At 32.0% G+C, this 14270-nt stretch overlaps 1 protein-coding gene across 4 annotated transcripts in view; it reads left to right on the forward strand.

Annotated features, from left to right (window-relative positions):
* The window catches only part of LOC128994147 (protein cycle), a 79426-nt gene that overhangs the window by 47904 nt on the left and 17252 nt on the right, over window positions 1-14270 (forward strand). The window contains exon 1 of one of the 4 annotated variants that reach the window (XM_054418463.1): window positions 5627-6047. The exons of 1 other annotated variant lie outside the window; for it this stretch is intronic. In XM_054418463.1, coding sequence (XP_054274438.1) covers window positions 5914-6047 — 134 coding nt within the window. In that variant the 5' untranslated portion in view covers window positions 5627-5913. Of the gene's footprint in view, window positions 1-5626; window positions 6048-14270 lie in introns of those variants that run through there. 2 more of the 4 variants (XM_054418465.1, XM_054418460.1) reach the window with 2 other exon arrangements.

A 14270-nucleotide genomic window follows, 5' to 3' on the forward strand; every position in this document is an offset into this window, starting at 1 on the left:
TCCATATGTTCGCTGGTTTGAAAACCGATAAATTTACAAGTTTTAATAATATTTTCCCTCGGTTTCGCTCTGTCCCTTCTCCGTTTCCTTGTACCTTACATAAAGCACCCCAGTTTCATTTGGTATATTACGCATTACTATGTCATAGGGGGGAAATGTGAATTCCCACATGGCCTAGTTAGTTGTATGATAAAATCTGATGTTTAAAAATATTTTTTTTAAATGTTACATGAATTGTCAAACAGATTACGATACTCGTGAAATAAACTCTAGAAAATTACAATTTATAAAAAAATGTAAAATAAAGTACCATATTTATACTTATGTACAAATAAATTAAATCTTCAGTTTACTGATTAGTTATGCTATAACGTTCATTCCAGCTCTTGAAATATTTTTTTATAAAAACAAATGAGTATAAAATTCTTTGAAAAAATTAAGAATTCATAATTTTGTCTGAATACAAAAAACTTTCAAATTATCTAATTGCTATTCATATAATAAAAAAAATCCCTAATGTCAATATATGAAAAATTTGACCAAGTGTTCAACTAACTATCATAACTACTTGAATGTTCCAATTCGATTATATATTGAAATTGATTTTACCGAATTTAATGGTCCTAATAAAGTCAACATTAAGCATTTTTAGAAACTATGTTTTAAAGGTAGGGTTTTGCAGATAATTTCAAATTTTTATAGTTGCTATACCTTTTTAGTCAGCAAAGCCATTAAAAGATCGATGCTTAATTACTGATTGAAAACTGAGAAGTTAAAATTTACAAGCTTACAGCTGTTTTTGTAATTTTAAAATTTGATTTTTAATGCGTCGTTACAACCAGCACCAGTTACAACCTACACAACCAAACCAAAACTTGGAGCCTGTTCCTTTTAAAATCACTCGTTTATTAATCTATCTACAACATTTTTTAGAAAGACCTGTACAAATAAGCCTTTGGATTAGACCGTAAAATAATTATTTACGTTTTTTTTCATATATATTCCTGATGGTTACTCAATACAGTACATCCTGTAGTAACAACTTATATCACCAGGACTTAAACCTGCATCTGGTTGAAGAGGACATGGTCCTAGCACAGCCTCAGTCCAGTGGGGTTTCCGGTCCCTAGTCCCTGAAACATCACAGAAACATCTGACTTGTGCCGGGTCGGAGAAGCAGTCAGCTGATTCAACATCTCCCCCACTGTATGTCGTAACACGAAGGTTGCGAAATCACCTGTTTCTATTACGAAATCAAAGTCAAGTTCAATGTCGCTTCGTCCTTCTCCACCTTCAATCGGTCAACTATTTGCAATCTCTGTATATGATTACAGAATCCAATCTACTTTGCAGATGTAACTTGACTAACTTGGGTGATATTATGGGTTTGCGATTGCAATTATTGCTTGTTGGAGGTTTAAAAGTTTTATTGCAATAAATTAGGTATATTATTGAAGTTGTTTTAAAAAAATCTTTGAAGGTGTATTATTGAAATGTGTTTAAAAAAATTCTTTGAAATGTAACGCTGCATTACAAACTTTACCACAATAAATTATGTGGTACCATTGACTATGAAATGTATATTTATACTTTTATTCTATTATAAAATCTAAATTCGGTTTCCTCGTAATTCGTGTCGATTAAGTTTGGTTACACTGATGTTGAATACATTTTTCTCTCTTATTTTAAAATCAAAGCTTTAAGAATTTACCCTTTGGGTTTACAATACAAGATGAGATACGATCATTTACAAAAAATTATATTGTTTATTTTTATATAATAATTTTTATGTGTTGAAAAGATATAATAATTGTCAAGTTAGTTAAATAACAGGAATGAATAGTAAACAAAAATCAATTTTATTAAACCAAATAGAAATCTAACTTTCTGTGATAAATCTTCTACGATGATCTGTGGTTGTGCTTGAGAAGCCTTACTTACAAAAGTACACTTTTGTTATTATTTAGTCAGATTTAAATAGTATAATATTTGACATGGTTGGTGTTGTATGACTGTAAAGAAATAATGGTCGCTCCTAATTGGTGCCATACTGAGTTACAATGTTAATAGAGGAAAATGCATGAGGAAGCGGAGGAAGTGATAAGATGCAGAACTAAGCACATTTTCACGGTGAATATACAACGTTTGCTGGAAAACATACTAACATCTACAGTATGATGTTCGACTCATAAAGAACAAAAAGTATGAATGACACAAGTCCTATTATAAAATTGTTTGCATACGGTGCACAGTATTCTATTGGTAATCGGCTACTTAAAGTGTTTGGTATTAGTCTAATAATTCTGCAAGAATATATTTTTGAGTCTGTATTGCGGTTGTTCATCTTAAGAATTTGTTTACTGATTTGTTGTATCTGGTGTTATTCAAAATGCGATCCGAACAAATTATTCTGGAAATATAGTTCCTATTCCTTTCCACCCACGCCACTCGTAGCGCAATAATAATTATTTAAACCCGGTATAGGCTATGTGACTATGTATTAACCAAACTTTAAGTGTAAATATCTTGTCAATTTAAAATTCAACGCCTATATTCTATTTACAGGAAATGTGTTGTATACGATACTTTTTTTATTCGTTTTACTGATTTTGCAAGTTTTATAACAAGTAAGCATTACCCTATTTTATGGAAACTGTCCTTAAATATTATATTAATAAAATACCAGTGCACACATAGGATAAACTTAATAAAACGAAAATGAATGTAATCCTGGCAGAAAACAATTTAATGGTAAAAGCAATGAGTATGTAAATATCAAGACAACTGTTAAGTATCCAGAAGCGTGTTAGTTATGAATGTATACAAAATCAACAAAGCTTGTGAAAAAGAAGCGTTATATTATACTAGCTTTTGTACCCGTGCTTTGCAACGGGAAGAGGACCTGAAATAGAAACATTTTGATCTTAAAATCTGTTGTATAAAATATACACATCCGCCAACGCTTTTACAAACAAAATTCAACCCTAATGGCCTTTGTGCTCAATGTGGAAAGGGACCAGGTTTCTGCACTGTACATAACAACAGACCTAATTAGAGTTTTGAATACCTTCATCTTTGTCTTGGGGGTCATCAGATTGGATTTGAGGTTAGCGTAATATGCTCTGTTACCAGCCATGATTCAGTTTGTGATTTTTTGTTATTCAGCTCTGCCCCAAAGTAAACAAACCCATCCACATTCTTAACACATTTGTTTTATATCTTTAGTACATATTATTTAATTTACAAATGAAATTGAGCGTTTAAGATGGCAGACAAAACTAATTATTATCAAAACATCAGAGGACAAAAACATTAATAGTAATAGGCATTAGGTATATGTTTCATTGCATCTATTATTTTTCTCTAAAAAAAATTCAACGAACAACATAATATAGAAGCCAGTTCTTTTATTTAGTTCCATAGTCTACTGCCTTTACATTTTCACACTTACCATTAAGTAAACATAATAACAAATATTTAATTGATTTTAGAAACAAAAGAACACTGTGTACAGCTAAGTTTTATGATATTTTCCTTAGTTTGATTTAATCAGTGGTGTAGTGAAACACAACTACTAAATTTACCTAAATAAAAAAAAATCTATGTGAAGTTCAAGTTGTTTATCCAACACATTTTAAGCAGTTGGAATTCATAAAAAAAATCCTCCAAATTTATACAAACCATCTATACACTGTAATTTTCATACTGTTTCCATGAAAGCATACCAATAACATTATTTTCATAACTTAAGACGCTTTAAAAAATCCAAAGCAGAGCCGGAGTTGATACAGCAACGGTTATAGAATCTTTTTTTATAATCATTGACATAGTTTTAGAATAAATAATCCATGATAAAACTTAAGATTAAAATATACATCATATATAGTTATGGAAAATATTATAATCAATTTCTTTGTATCAGCTGTCTGAAATTGTGAAATATGCAATTTAGCAGTTCTTCTTGTTTAAATTGAAATGTCAAAGCAAATGTAAACAAACATTATTAGTGTTCTCATCGCAGCCATGGAGACAAATCAATATTTACTTTTAAAATCCTCACCTCAGAAGTTTTAAAGCCAAAGGGGCAAAGCCCATGGTCAGTATCAAAGTGTGAATAGTCCTAATGGTCCTTGGTATGGTAGCTATATTATTGTAAAATTTAAGCCCAGTCGGTTCAGTAGTTTTTGAGCCTATTAGTAATACACATACAGACAGACACCATTAGATTTTTATATAATAGTATAGATTGGTTAAAACCAAAGTGAGTTCTATTTTGGAATATGTGTTCACTCGACCACTCGTAGTATATCTATAATATGATTTGGTTAAACTATCAATTTAAAAACAATATTTTCCTGTGTTTACTTATGTGCGTAAAATCCAGAGGTCATGGTTAAACAACCTGTTTTTAATGTAGTTGAATAAAATATGCAACCAGATTTGCAATCCTTATGATTAGGTAATACCTCATTTAAAGCATTATTACCTTTTAAAATCTGACGTTTATTTAGTTGCGTGCGATTTAGGCTATTTTAATTTCCAACATATCTTGTAATACATATTGCTTGTGTATATGGCTGGTTTTAAGAATATCAATTGAAGGATTATATCTAACTAGGCATTCGATAGTTAATTCAAAACTCAACTATACTTCTCAGCGTTTTTCATAGTTTTGAATATTTTCATAAAACAAACATTTTTACCTAAATCTGTTTGCCCTTTTCTATAAAACGTACGTTTTGAAACCCTATATAAACCTCATAACAATCGTAAAATATTCTTTCACTCGCCCAGCAAAATTCAGCCGCATTTCAAATTTATACTGAGTTTAAAGGTTTTTACAATTTAACGGCAACCCATTAATTTACAAATAAGATCCGAAATAAACTATGGTAGAAGGTGGTTTAGGTCGATAATTTTGTCTTAGATTACGTTACTAATATTATTATAAAATTGTGTTAAGCTTTAACCAAAATTTCAAAACTTCCAACAATCAATTAACGTTTATTATTATTTTAAAGACCTTTATTTTTTTAGGTTGAAATGTTAACATGGAAAAACACAACAATTATTCATTCATTCAGTCAACACTTTTTATTTCTTTTCAATCGTAATTGTCATTGTGTTTTTTAACAAATCAATTAGCAATTGTACCGTGTGTACACGGAAGGGGTGGTGATTGGCGCGCTGGTGAGGGGTGGGAGGGGGTGCGCAACAATGTGTGCGCTGCGCGGCAGAGCTGCGCGTGCGGGCGCGCCACTGATTGGTGGTCACACTTGGTTGTTGGCTACAGGCGCGCGCGCCAGCCCACGGGCTTATCACACAGTGCGTTATCAGTGTCGTGTGTGACCTTGCGACTAACGTGTGATTAGTGACTGGTGATATCCGTGTGTGAGACAATTAATTAGTCTGTGACATCTACACAGATTACTGGAGAATTGTGTGAAAATAGTGTCTTGTCTCTGTGGTTTAGTTAGCCTATATGACAGTTTAAAAAACGTATAATCCATCGATTTTTGGGAGATTGACTAATAAATTATTAGTCACCAAAATACAATACATTAGCAACTCATATTTCAACCTTTTACGGACAATTGTCGAGAATACATTAATCGCAAACAGTTTAAAAGTGCAAAAGCTGAGTATTAAACTGAAATTGGTTCAGAATACAACTATCGTGTCCTAGTGTTAATTTACTATATTGAAGACATTTCCTGAACTGTAAACTGAACCACAGCAATGTACGCGAGGCTTAAAAACTTTGTCGAATTGTCTTGCGAAACTGTTATTTTCGGACCTAAAAACGAGTGAAAGACGCCATGGAAAAACAGAAAATGGTTGATATAGGGGAGGCGGCCGGTGGCGGCTAGACTAGTGTGGTGTAAGTGACATAGTGTTAGTGTTAGAGAGAGCATGGTGGCTCGGGATCTACACGACATGCCGTCCTATGCGCGGCTTCTGCAGGGAGAAGAGGATGATTTCTTCTCCCTGGACCAGAACCAACATATCCATGGGAATGTGTACTATGACCTACAACCTGTCACGGAGTGAGTGTTCATCTGTTACATGCACAAAGTTGGGTTTAGCTAGTATATAGGTGGCCCGAAATCGAAAAATGGTTTACGGGTGTTTTTTTTTGTCGGAGAAGAAAAAGCTGTTTCGGAAAAATATAGTTTCAACATTTTGAACCTTCTTTATGCTAAAATAAATAGAAAATCCCAATTAATCTTAAGATGTAACTATACGGCGTACTCTAAAACGCTTTTAAAATTAATATTTCTAGATTAAGAACCCCAATTAACTAAAATACATATTGTAGTCTTTTGAACTCTCCTCAAAGGATAGTTCCATGTAGGAAACAAAAATTATGATCAGGATGGTTTCTATTTTAGAATTCCCTTTACTAGTGTGGAGTGGACTCTTTATCCACCCGAAGCAGTCGCTCGAAAAAGTTTCGAAAATAATTGTTTCTACGTTAAGAATGTCATTTTCTAAAGGGTGTCAACTTTTTAACACAACATAAGCGGTACTTTTACGTAGGAAACTATAATCTGCATACACTAACAATGGGGTTTCAAAGGGACGCACTGTTTATTTAATGTAGAGAGTAGAATAAACGTTTGAGGGGGTCCATGCTCTAATAATATTTTGTACCCGGGGACCGAGCTTTGCTCGGGGAACTCTATCACTATACCCTGAGGGTATTCTTTGGTCAATGTAAATTCATCCCAAAAATATTGTTTTGTGGTCTATCTTTTCTTGACATCTATTTAACTTCTATTAAAATAATAAATATCATAGTTTACAAGTAATTTTTTCCACGTTTGTTATTCACTTACACGGCAAAAAGCAAAAAACGAGACGATTTTTCTCATTTTTATAAGTCCGTTTGTTTGTCATTTTGTTTAACGAACAAGACCTCTTTTACGGGAAAAAAAGAACACAGTTTTTTTTAAACAGTTATTAGTGTTCTTTAAATATTTGTTTTAGCCCATTTAAAACCAGCTCTAAATATTTTTTTATATTTAAAGCTCATATCCCGTTATAAACAACTAGCCTGATGTAAAAGTATGCATATTGGAGAAGAGTAGGCCTAATCAATTTTGAACGGAGAAACTAAATTTAACAATATATTGGCTAGTAGATAAACGTAACTAGCCAATATTGTTAAATTTAGTTTTTTCGTTCAAAATTTATTAATCATATGGTAACTACGAAAGACAAAATTGAGGACACGTTTAAGATATTTTTACGTCTTGAGTAAAGCAGTAAAGGCAATTGAAGAACAGATAAAAATCTAAAATAACAGTAATTATTTTGATATTCGGGATTCGGGTTTGGGCCAACCGTTGGTTAATATGAATGTAAAATGTTTACTATTTAAACTGAAAGAAGAAAATTAATCAATCTCACTAATATCTATATCTAGCTAGGGGGTGAAATTACGGGGGTAAAAATCCGGGGGGTAAAAATCAGGGGGGGTAAAATTCCTGGGGTAAAAATCTGAGCCGTACATTTTGAGCTGACCTCATAAAGAGGGTAAAAGTCTGGCGGTAAAATTCCAGCCCGTACACTCTAGGTTTCATATTTTGATGTATTGTGATTAAATTCACAACTGTGAAAATATGCGTTTAACTCCACCTTTAATCTATTTAACTGATGTTGTGCAGCTCAAAAGTTCGCGGCCGGAATTTTACCCCCTGGTTTGTGACGTCAGTTTCGCCCAGGGGGTTAAACTCCAGGGGGATAAAATTCCGCTACCCTTGTTCTTTTACTTGTGATTCGAAGGATTTACTCCCTAATAAAAGCAAATCATTATGCATATTATGTGAAGGAAAAGCTTTTACTTCTACCTTTTACTTGAAGCATTTGCTTTTCCTTCTACCTTTTCCTTTTGAGCAAATGCTCTTTTTTATGCATACGGCCCAATGAAACAGCTGGTCAGTACAATGAAGTGGTGTTTGTTTATTTACTCGAAAAATTTATTTGTGATGCTTTATGTAGTTTTAGGAGGGTTATGTTTGGTTTTAAAGAAAGGTTGTATACGTTTTGTAAAGTATTGCTCAAAGTTTCAATTTGTAATTTATATAGTAAGCTACATCTAAAAAGACTTGACCAAAATTGAAGGGTTATGGTCAAACATGTCATTCATGAAGCATCAATATAAAGCAATTGATGCTATTGCTACACTAAGGTATGTTGTCATATTCTTTTAGATCTATATTAACATTAAAAGTAGGTGTTTTAAGTAAGTAGGTTTACACTTTATATCAGTTTATATTTTCAAACTAAATCATAGAGTTGTTGTATTTTAAAAAACGCATCAGCACTACTTTAATAGCTCTCTAGATCACATTTTCTCCTCGTTGCAAAGCACGGGTATAGCAGCTTGTTTATACATAAATTTAAACGCATCTTGGAAATAATTTGCTTTTATAACGATCCTTTTTTCATCTAAGTTGACAGTGGGCTTAGCCTACATTGCTATTGCTCGAAATTGTATGTAGTAGCATAGATAAAAGGAGTGTCTACTTCTTTTAATCTATGGTAGTAGCTAAGGGGGTATGTTTAATCTATGGTAGAAGTACAAAGCGTAAAGTCAATACCTATGGAAGGAATAGCACAAACTAAAATATATTCAGCATATTTGAACAAAATTACTTTCCAGAATTTAAAGTTTTATAGAATGCTATAATATTAAATTGTGTGTAATTTTTAAAAGATAAATGGTGATATTGTATTTCCACTTTCCCAGTTATCACACTAAAAGTTATGTTACAAAAATCATACTAGCTGTTATTACAAGCTTTAGTTTAGTATAAAAGCTAGTTTTCACACATACATTTTCACAGCCTGGTAATTGACATTATGGAAGTTTAGGAAGTAATTCGTGGATTAAATCATTTGATGATATTTAGAAGTCCTATTTTATTGTGACATAAACATCAGTCGACGGGTGAACCCCTCTTAACGTTCAGCCTTAAAGGAATTCATCCATGCTGTTCTTCAAGTTGTATTTTAAAGTAAAAATGCTTAACTACTTTCAATAAAGGAATAGTTAACGGGACGCATTCTAAAAAAAACACTTCTCGACAAATGATTCCAATCTATCCTTCGACGTTTTCAATACGTCTTCTACAAAGATCCTCCAAACTCCTTAAGATAAAATCACCGCTTCCGGACCGTTTTTGTACCTGTAGTAATTTCTAACGTTAAAAGCCAATGGTATTAGTAACATCTTTTAACTATTCCAACAATATATCTTTCTCGTCTTTGTTCACGACTGTCTTTATCAAGCTTCTGTTTTTGTTTTCTGTTAGTGTTTACAGTCGAGATACAGACTCGTGTTCGGGCGATTGCGTATCTTTATCTCATGTTGAAATTACATCATGGAATTTTAACTTACTCATCGTTGTCGTTATGATAATTCGAGCGTTTTGAATGAAGTGAAACTACGTTTAAAATGTGTTAAATGTATTTAAGTTCTTAACTTCTTCTGTAAGTACGTGGATATTGTGGAGTATCCCAGCAAAACATTTGTTAAGAATTGGGTGCTTAAACATTTTTTTTTTCTATCTTTCAACTAACGTGAATTAGACATTGTTATTTTGATATATTGTTGAAGCCAGTTTTATAGTGCAAAATTAATTGATTAGTTGGCCAGCGAATGTGTTGTTGTAAAACACCTTTTTACTTCGACCAACCTTTTAACAAACTGCAAAAATTCATCGTAACTTCAGCAAACAAAGACATCACTCCTTATTACTAAATTACTATTACTTTCGACCGGTCAGTCACGAAATGATTCAAAATCAACTACAGCTCTTGGTGAACTTCCCATATCAGGAGTAAGTGATTTCGTAGGTCTCATGGTAAGGCCTATACCCAGGACCACTCTTGACTTTTCTTTTTGATGTCCAAAGAAGCCAAAAACACCATTCGGTCAAATTCATGCATACAGAGTGGAAAAAGTACCGGAACAGTTAATTATTTTAAAATAATAAAAATAGAGCTCTTGGAACAAAGTTACTGGTAAAAAATATTTTAAAATCTTATTCAATGATGCGCAGCCTTCTCAGGGAAACGACTCGATAGGAGTCAGAAGAAAGTCTTAAATGTAACCATGTTGATATCATAATAAAATTTATTATTATTATTATTATTATTATTCCCCAAACTAAAACGGACGAAGGTAAAAAATCGCAGCCGTTCAAAGATTTCTTGAATTTGCTTTGGAAGATAATCAGGCTACGCTATCTCTTAAAAGGAGTGCCCGCTAGAAGTCGGAAGAAAATCGTGATTGTTGTGCGCATTAAAAGTTAGGTTAATGCAAATAAAATTATTTATTATATTATGAAAACGTCTTTATTACCAGAATACAATGCAGCAAACTTGAACTCTAAAGAACAACTGAGTCGAAAATGGCAGCCGTTTAAAGATTCTAAATTGCAAATTTAAGTCAACTGTTGTAGTTTACTTGTTTATCGATATATTTTGATCAAATTCGGTTAGTTTATTTACCTACGGTCGTTTAGCGAATTCCCCATATAGGGAATAAGCTGTTACTGCAGGTCCCATGGTAAGATCTGGATCCGGGACCGATTTACTTTTTCGTTTTGATGTCCCCAGAGGCCAAAAACACCATCTGTTAAAATTCATATTTATGTCCGTTAGCACGATAACTCGAGCAAAAACTATCCGATTTTGATTAAATTTGGTACAAACGTTTATTCGAACGAGTTCGCAAACCGGAGTGTTCGGACGATGGAAACGGGGTTTTATGGGATAAAAATAGGGGTTTCTCATGTTTAATCAACTTCTCTCTAATGTGTTTTAAAGAGCATAAAAGAAAATAATCTGGTATATTCAAGTGTTTTTTACGGTTATTGGTTACATATAAATTCAACAAAATTGTAAATTTTAATTTTCCATGTTATTAAGTAAACTGTTGTAATTTGCTTGTTTGTGGATATATTTTTATCAAACTTTGCAAATTTATTTATTTTATACTTAGCTATTAATATTTTACTAAAAACTACTTTGTTACCCTCCCTGTAGCAGCAAATCTAGGTACTCGATAAACCTAATGTTATTGACTTAGAGTTAACTGAAAATAAAATCAGGGAAATTAAAATTCGCTTAGTCTGCAGGTTTGCTGTGGTGGGGGTATTTTAAACTAGCCGTTTCAGTTCAGAATTCTTTAGATATATAAATATCTTTAGAATTTAAAATATTCACCTAACAGCACATTGTTTACTTAACAACATGAATCACGGACCAATGAGATTCGAGGATTGAGAGGCAATAAGTAAAATTGTAATGCATCGAACTTCAACTAATCAGCTGTTTAGACCAATTTAATTGTTAACGAGTGGTTGTTAATTTCTACTCGTGTCGTTGACACTATATTTACGCGATCGTTGCGTAAACTACAATTACTATTATTTCATACCAAGCCATTCACATTCAAATAATTAAAACACACCTTATGATGACATTGTATAGTCAATGGTAGTAGCAAACCTAATGTGCTCACTAAACCTAATGGAAATAAATATAACATGTTCAAGGGAATATTTCAGTGTAAGTCTGATTAGGCGAATGTGAATTCGCATAGTCTGCAGGTTAAATACAGGGTTTTTATTTGTTTACAATATTATTGTTAATTTCTTTGAAAACGTGTTTTACAAATGAAAATACGCAAAATGTTCCTCTAAGTTTATCTTACTCATCAGTTTCATTCTTTTACTTGAATAGATAAAATTACATATTTGTTTTCTCGCACTGAAAACAGTTTTAAATAAATTAAAAGTGTGAAAGTGATAATACTATGAAGAACTTGGCCCACATCACGTTTTCCCCAATCTCATTCATGCTTTAAGATGTTGACCTAGAGATAGTCGTGTTTGCAACGGACAATTCCATCAGTGGTGGAAAATTATTCCGTAGTCACAAAAAATAAGAGTGTCAATTCAATGATAACTGCAGGAAAACACTTCTGTTAACTGACGTAATGAAATAAACGTAATGAAAAGTTTTCAAACTAAAATTGATTTATGGTTTATAAATGACGCAATCATGATTGATTCAGCATTTTTATAAACAAATGAAACATTAGTTTGTTAAACGGACTCTAGTTCTTACTCATATGTGTTTTTCAGGTTTCGTCCTAATTCAACACAATTAGTTTTTATATGCTCCTGTAAGATATTTGTAAGACTACAATATACTGTAATTTAAAATCTAAAAATAAGGGTGTTCCAATGCAAAACAAACTTGTTTAAATTATCTTATATTCTCGCACGTAGCTTGTTTAAGTTTAGGCTAATGTTGGTTTGATTTTTCCTTTCTTTCTAAACAGCTGCAAATAAAGTAAAATCATTTTGACTATGGGCACTATCTATCTAAACTATTTAAGATCCTCGTGCTTAGATAGGTTTGTTCTATTTAATGTAATGGAATTTTTACAAACTCTAAAAATAATAAATTTAACCTAGATTTACTGTTAAAATAATGAACCTTTTAAAACGCTGTTAAATACTCTTTAGCCCTTCCCCACCTCCAATTGAATTTTGGCTTTTAATATAAATTAATTAATCTTCCCCTATATAAACAGTACTATTAAAATGATTTTCAGTAATCCCTCATTGCATTATAATAAAAAATTTTCCATCTAGTATTAGATGTCATTTAAGTTTCGGAATTACTTATATTAAACTATAGAGCCCGGTGTTTTTGCCTGGTTACGCCTTTTCCACGAATTGTGAAAGAAACTGTGTTTATGGTTACAAATTGATGCGAAGAATGCAAAGAAATCGTAACAGGAGGATCAACTCTTTGGTTTTTTTTATTAAGTCATTAATCTCTAGAATTACAGTAAATATTTTGAGAGTCCTTTTTGTTACAAGTTATAGAATCTCGGTGATAAATTTCGATGGATGATATTTTGAATTTAATCGATTGCTGATGATTATCCGATATGTCAGATTATAAAGGAAACTTTCAAGGTCGTTGGGAAGAACTCTGATGTCACTGAGGAAATCCCGTGTAACATCGTGATTAACATAGCAAAATTAAAATTTAACTTGATAAATATAACATGATATCTGACAATTAATTTGGAAACCAATACAGGTTCCAAGATAACACTAGTCCAAAAAGTGTATACTTTAATTTTAATTAAACTTTACAGGCGTCATTATTTTAATTCATTCGACTTTTTAAAAGTTCGAAGGGGTTCTCTTTCTTATGTTGCTTCGTGGCTTTTAATTTCACCTGTCTTGTGTCAGGATTCTTATGTTTATTTTTATTTTCCTTATTTTTTGTAGTCATCTAATGCAACCATTAGCATAAGAATCAGTTAAAAGTTGCAAATTTTAGAAAATGATTATCGTGTTATTTGGGCTGAAACTTTTTACGGTTTTTACATTTCCGATTTAGATAAAATACTTGCCAAGGTTTTAAACCAATATGTCGTGATATATTTATGAAGTTATGTGTCTAAACTGAATCTCTAAACCTAAAACCACAAAAATTTGGAAAGGCTTCAGTTTTGAGATTTGATTGATGAGTTTAGAGATTCAAAACTTCAAAATGAGTTTAGTTTATTTCAGTTATATTTTCCTAAAAAATAATGCTACAGTAGGTTAATTAAGTCTTTAATCTCATTTATGTTTATTGGTATCAGTGATTGGAGTTTAATTTATTTCCGTGATTATTGCATCATAAACACTTTATTATAAGCTGTATTTTTTAAACTTAACCAGGCAAGTAAAAAATGTCAAATTTAAGTTTTGAGTTTCGAGATTTTTTTAAAATTTGATTTCGTTTTTGAGATTAAAAAGTTTGGGTTTTGACCGTCATTATATTGCAATGTAAATTTGAATTTTAAACACACATTCAACTTTTTCAGAACAACACAATTCCTTTCTCGTATTAACACATGCACATAATCTCTTCGTTATGTGTCTTGCTCGGTAACTATTTTTAGAATCCTACTTTCCACATAATATTTCACATTTTTTGAAAGAGTTCTAATGTTTGAGGAAAAGAATTATAAGTAACTTAACAACCTACCCGTGATGAATACAAGAAACAAATCAAATCGGGTTTCAGTTTAAAGTAGGTGGAACGATAAAAAAATCACCAAGGTGATCCCATCTTTAAAAGGGCCATTGACAGTCTTCCTATTATATTTGGGCCTGCATTCATCTCTTTATTTGGAACTGGGGAGGTGAACCGAGAGAAGAAATAATAGAAATTGAAAATTG

The sequence above is a fragment of the Macrosteles quadrilineatus genome, unplaced genomic scaffold (genome assembly GCF_028750875.1).
Source record: "Macrosteles quadrilineatus isolate MER2022 unplaced genomic scaffold, UCM_ALF_1.0 Scaffold_5__1_contigs__length_97177068, whole genome shotgun sequence".
Taxonomy (NCBI): Eukaryota; Metazoa; Arthropoda; class Insecta; order Hemiptera; family Cicadellidae; genus Macrosteles; species Macrosteles quadrilineatus.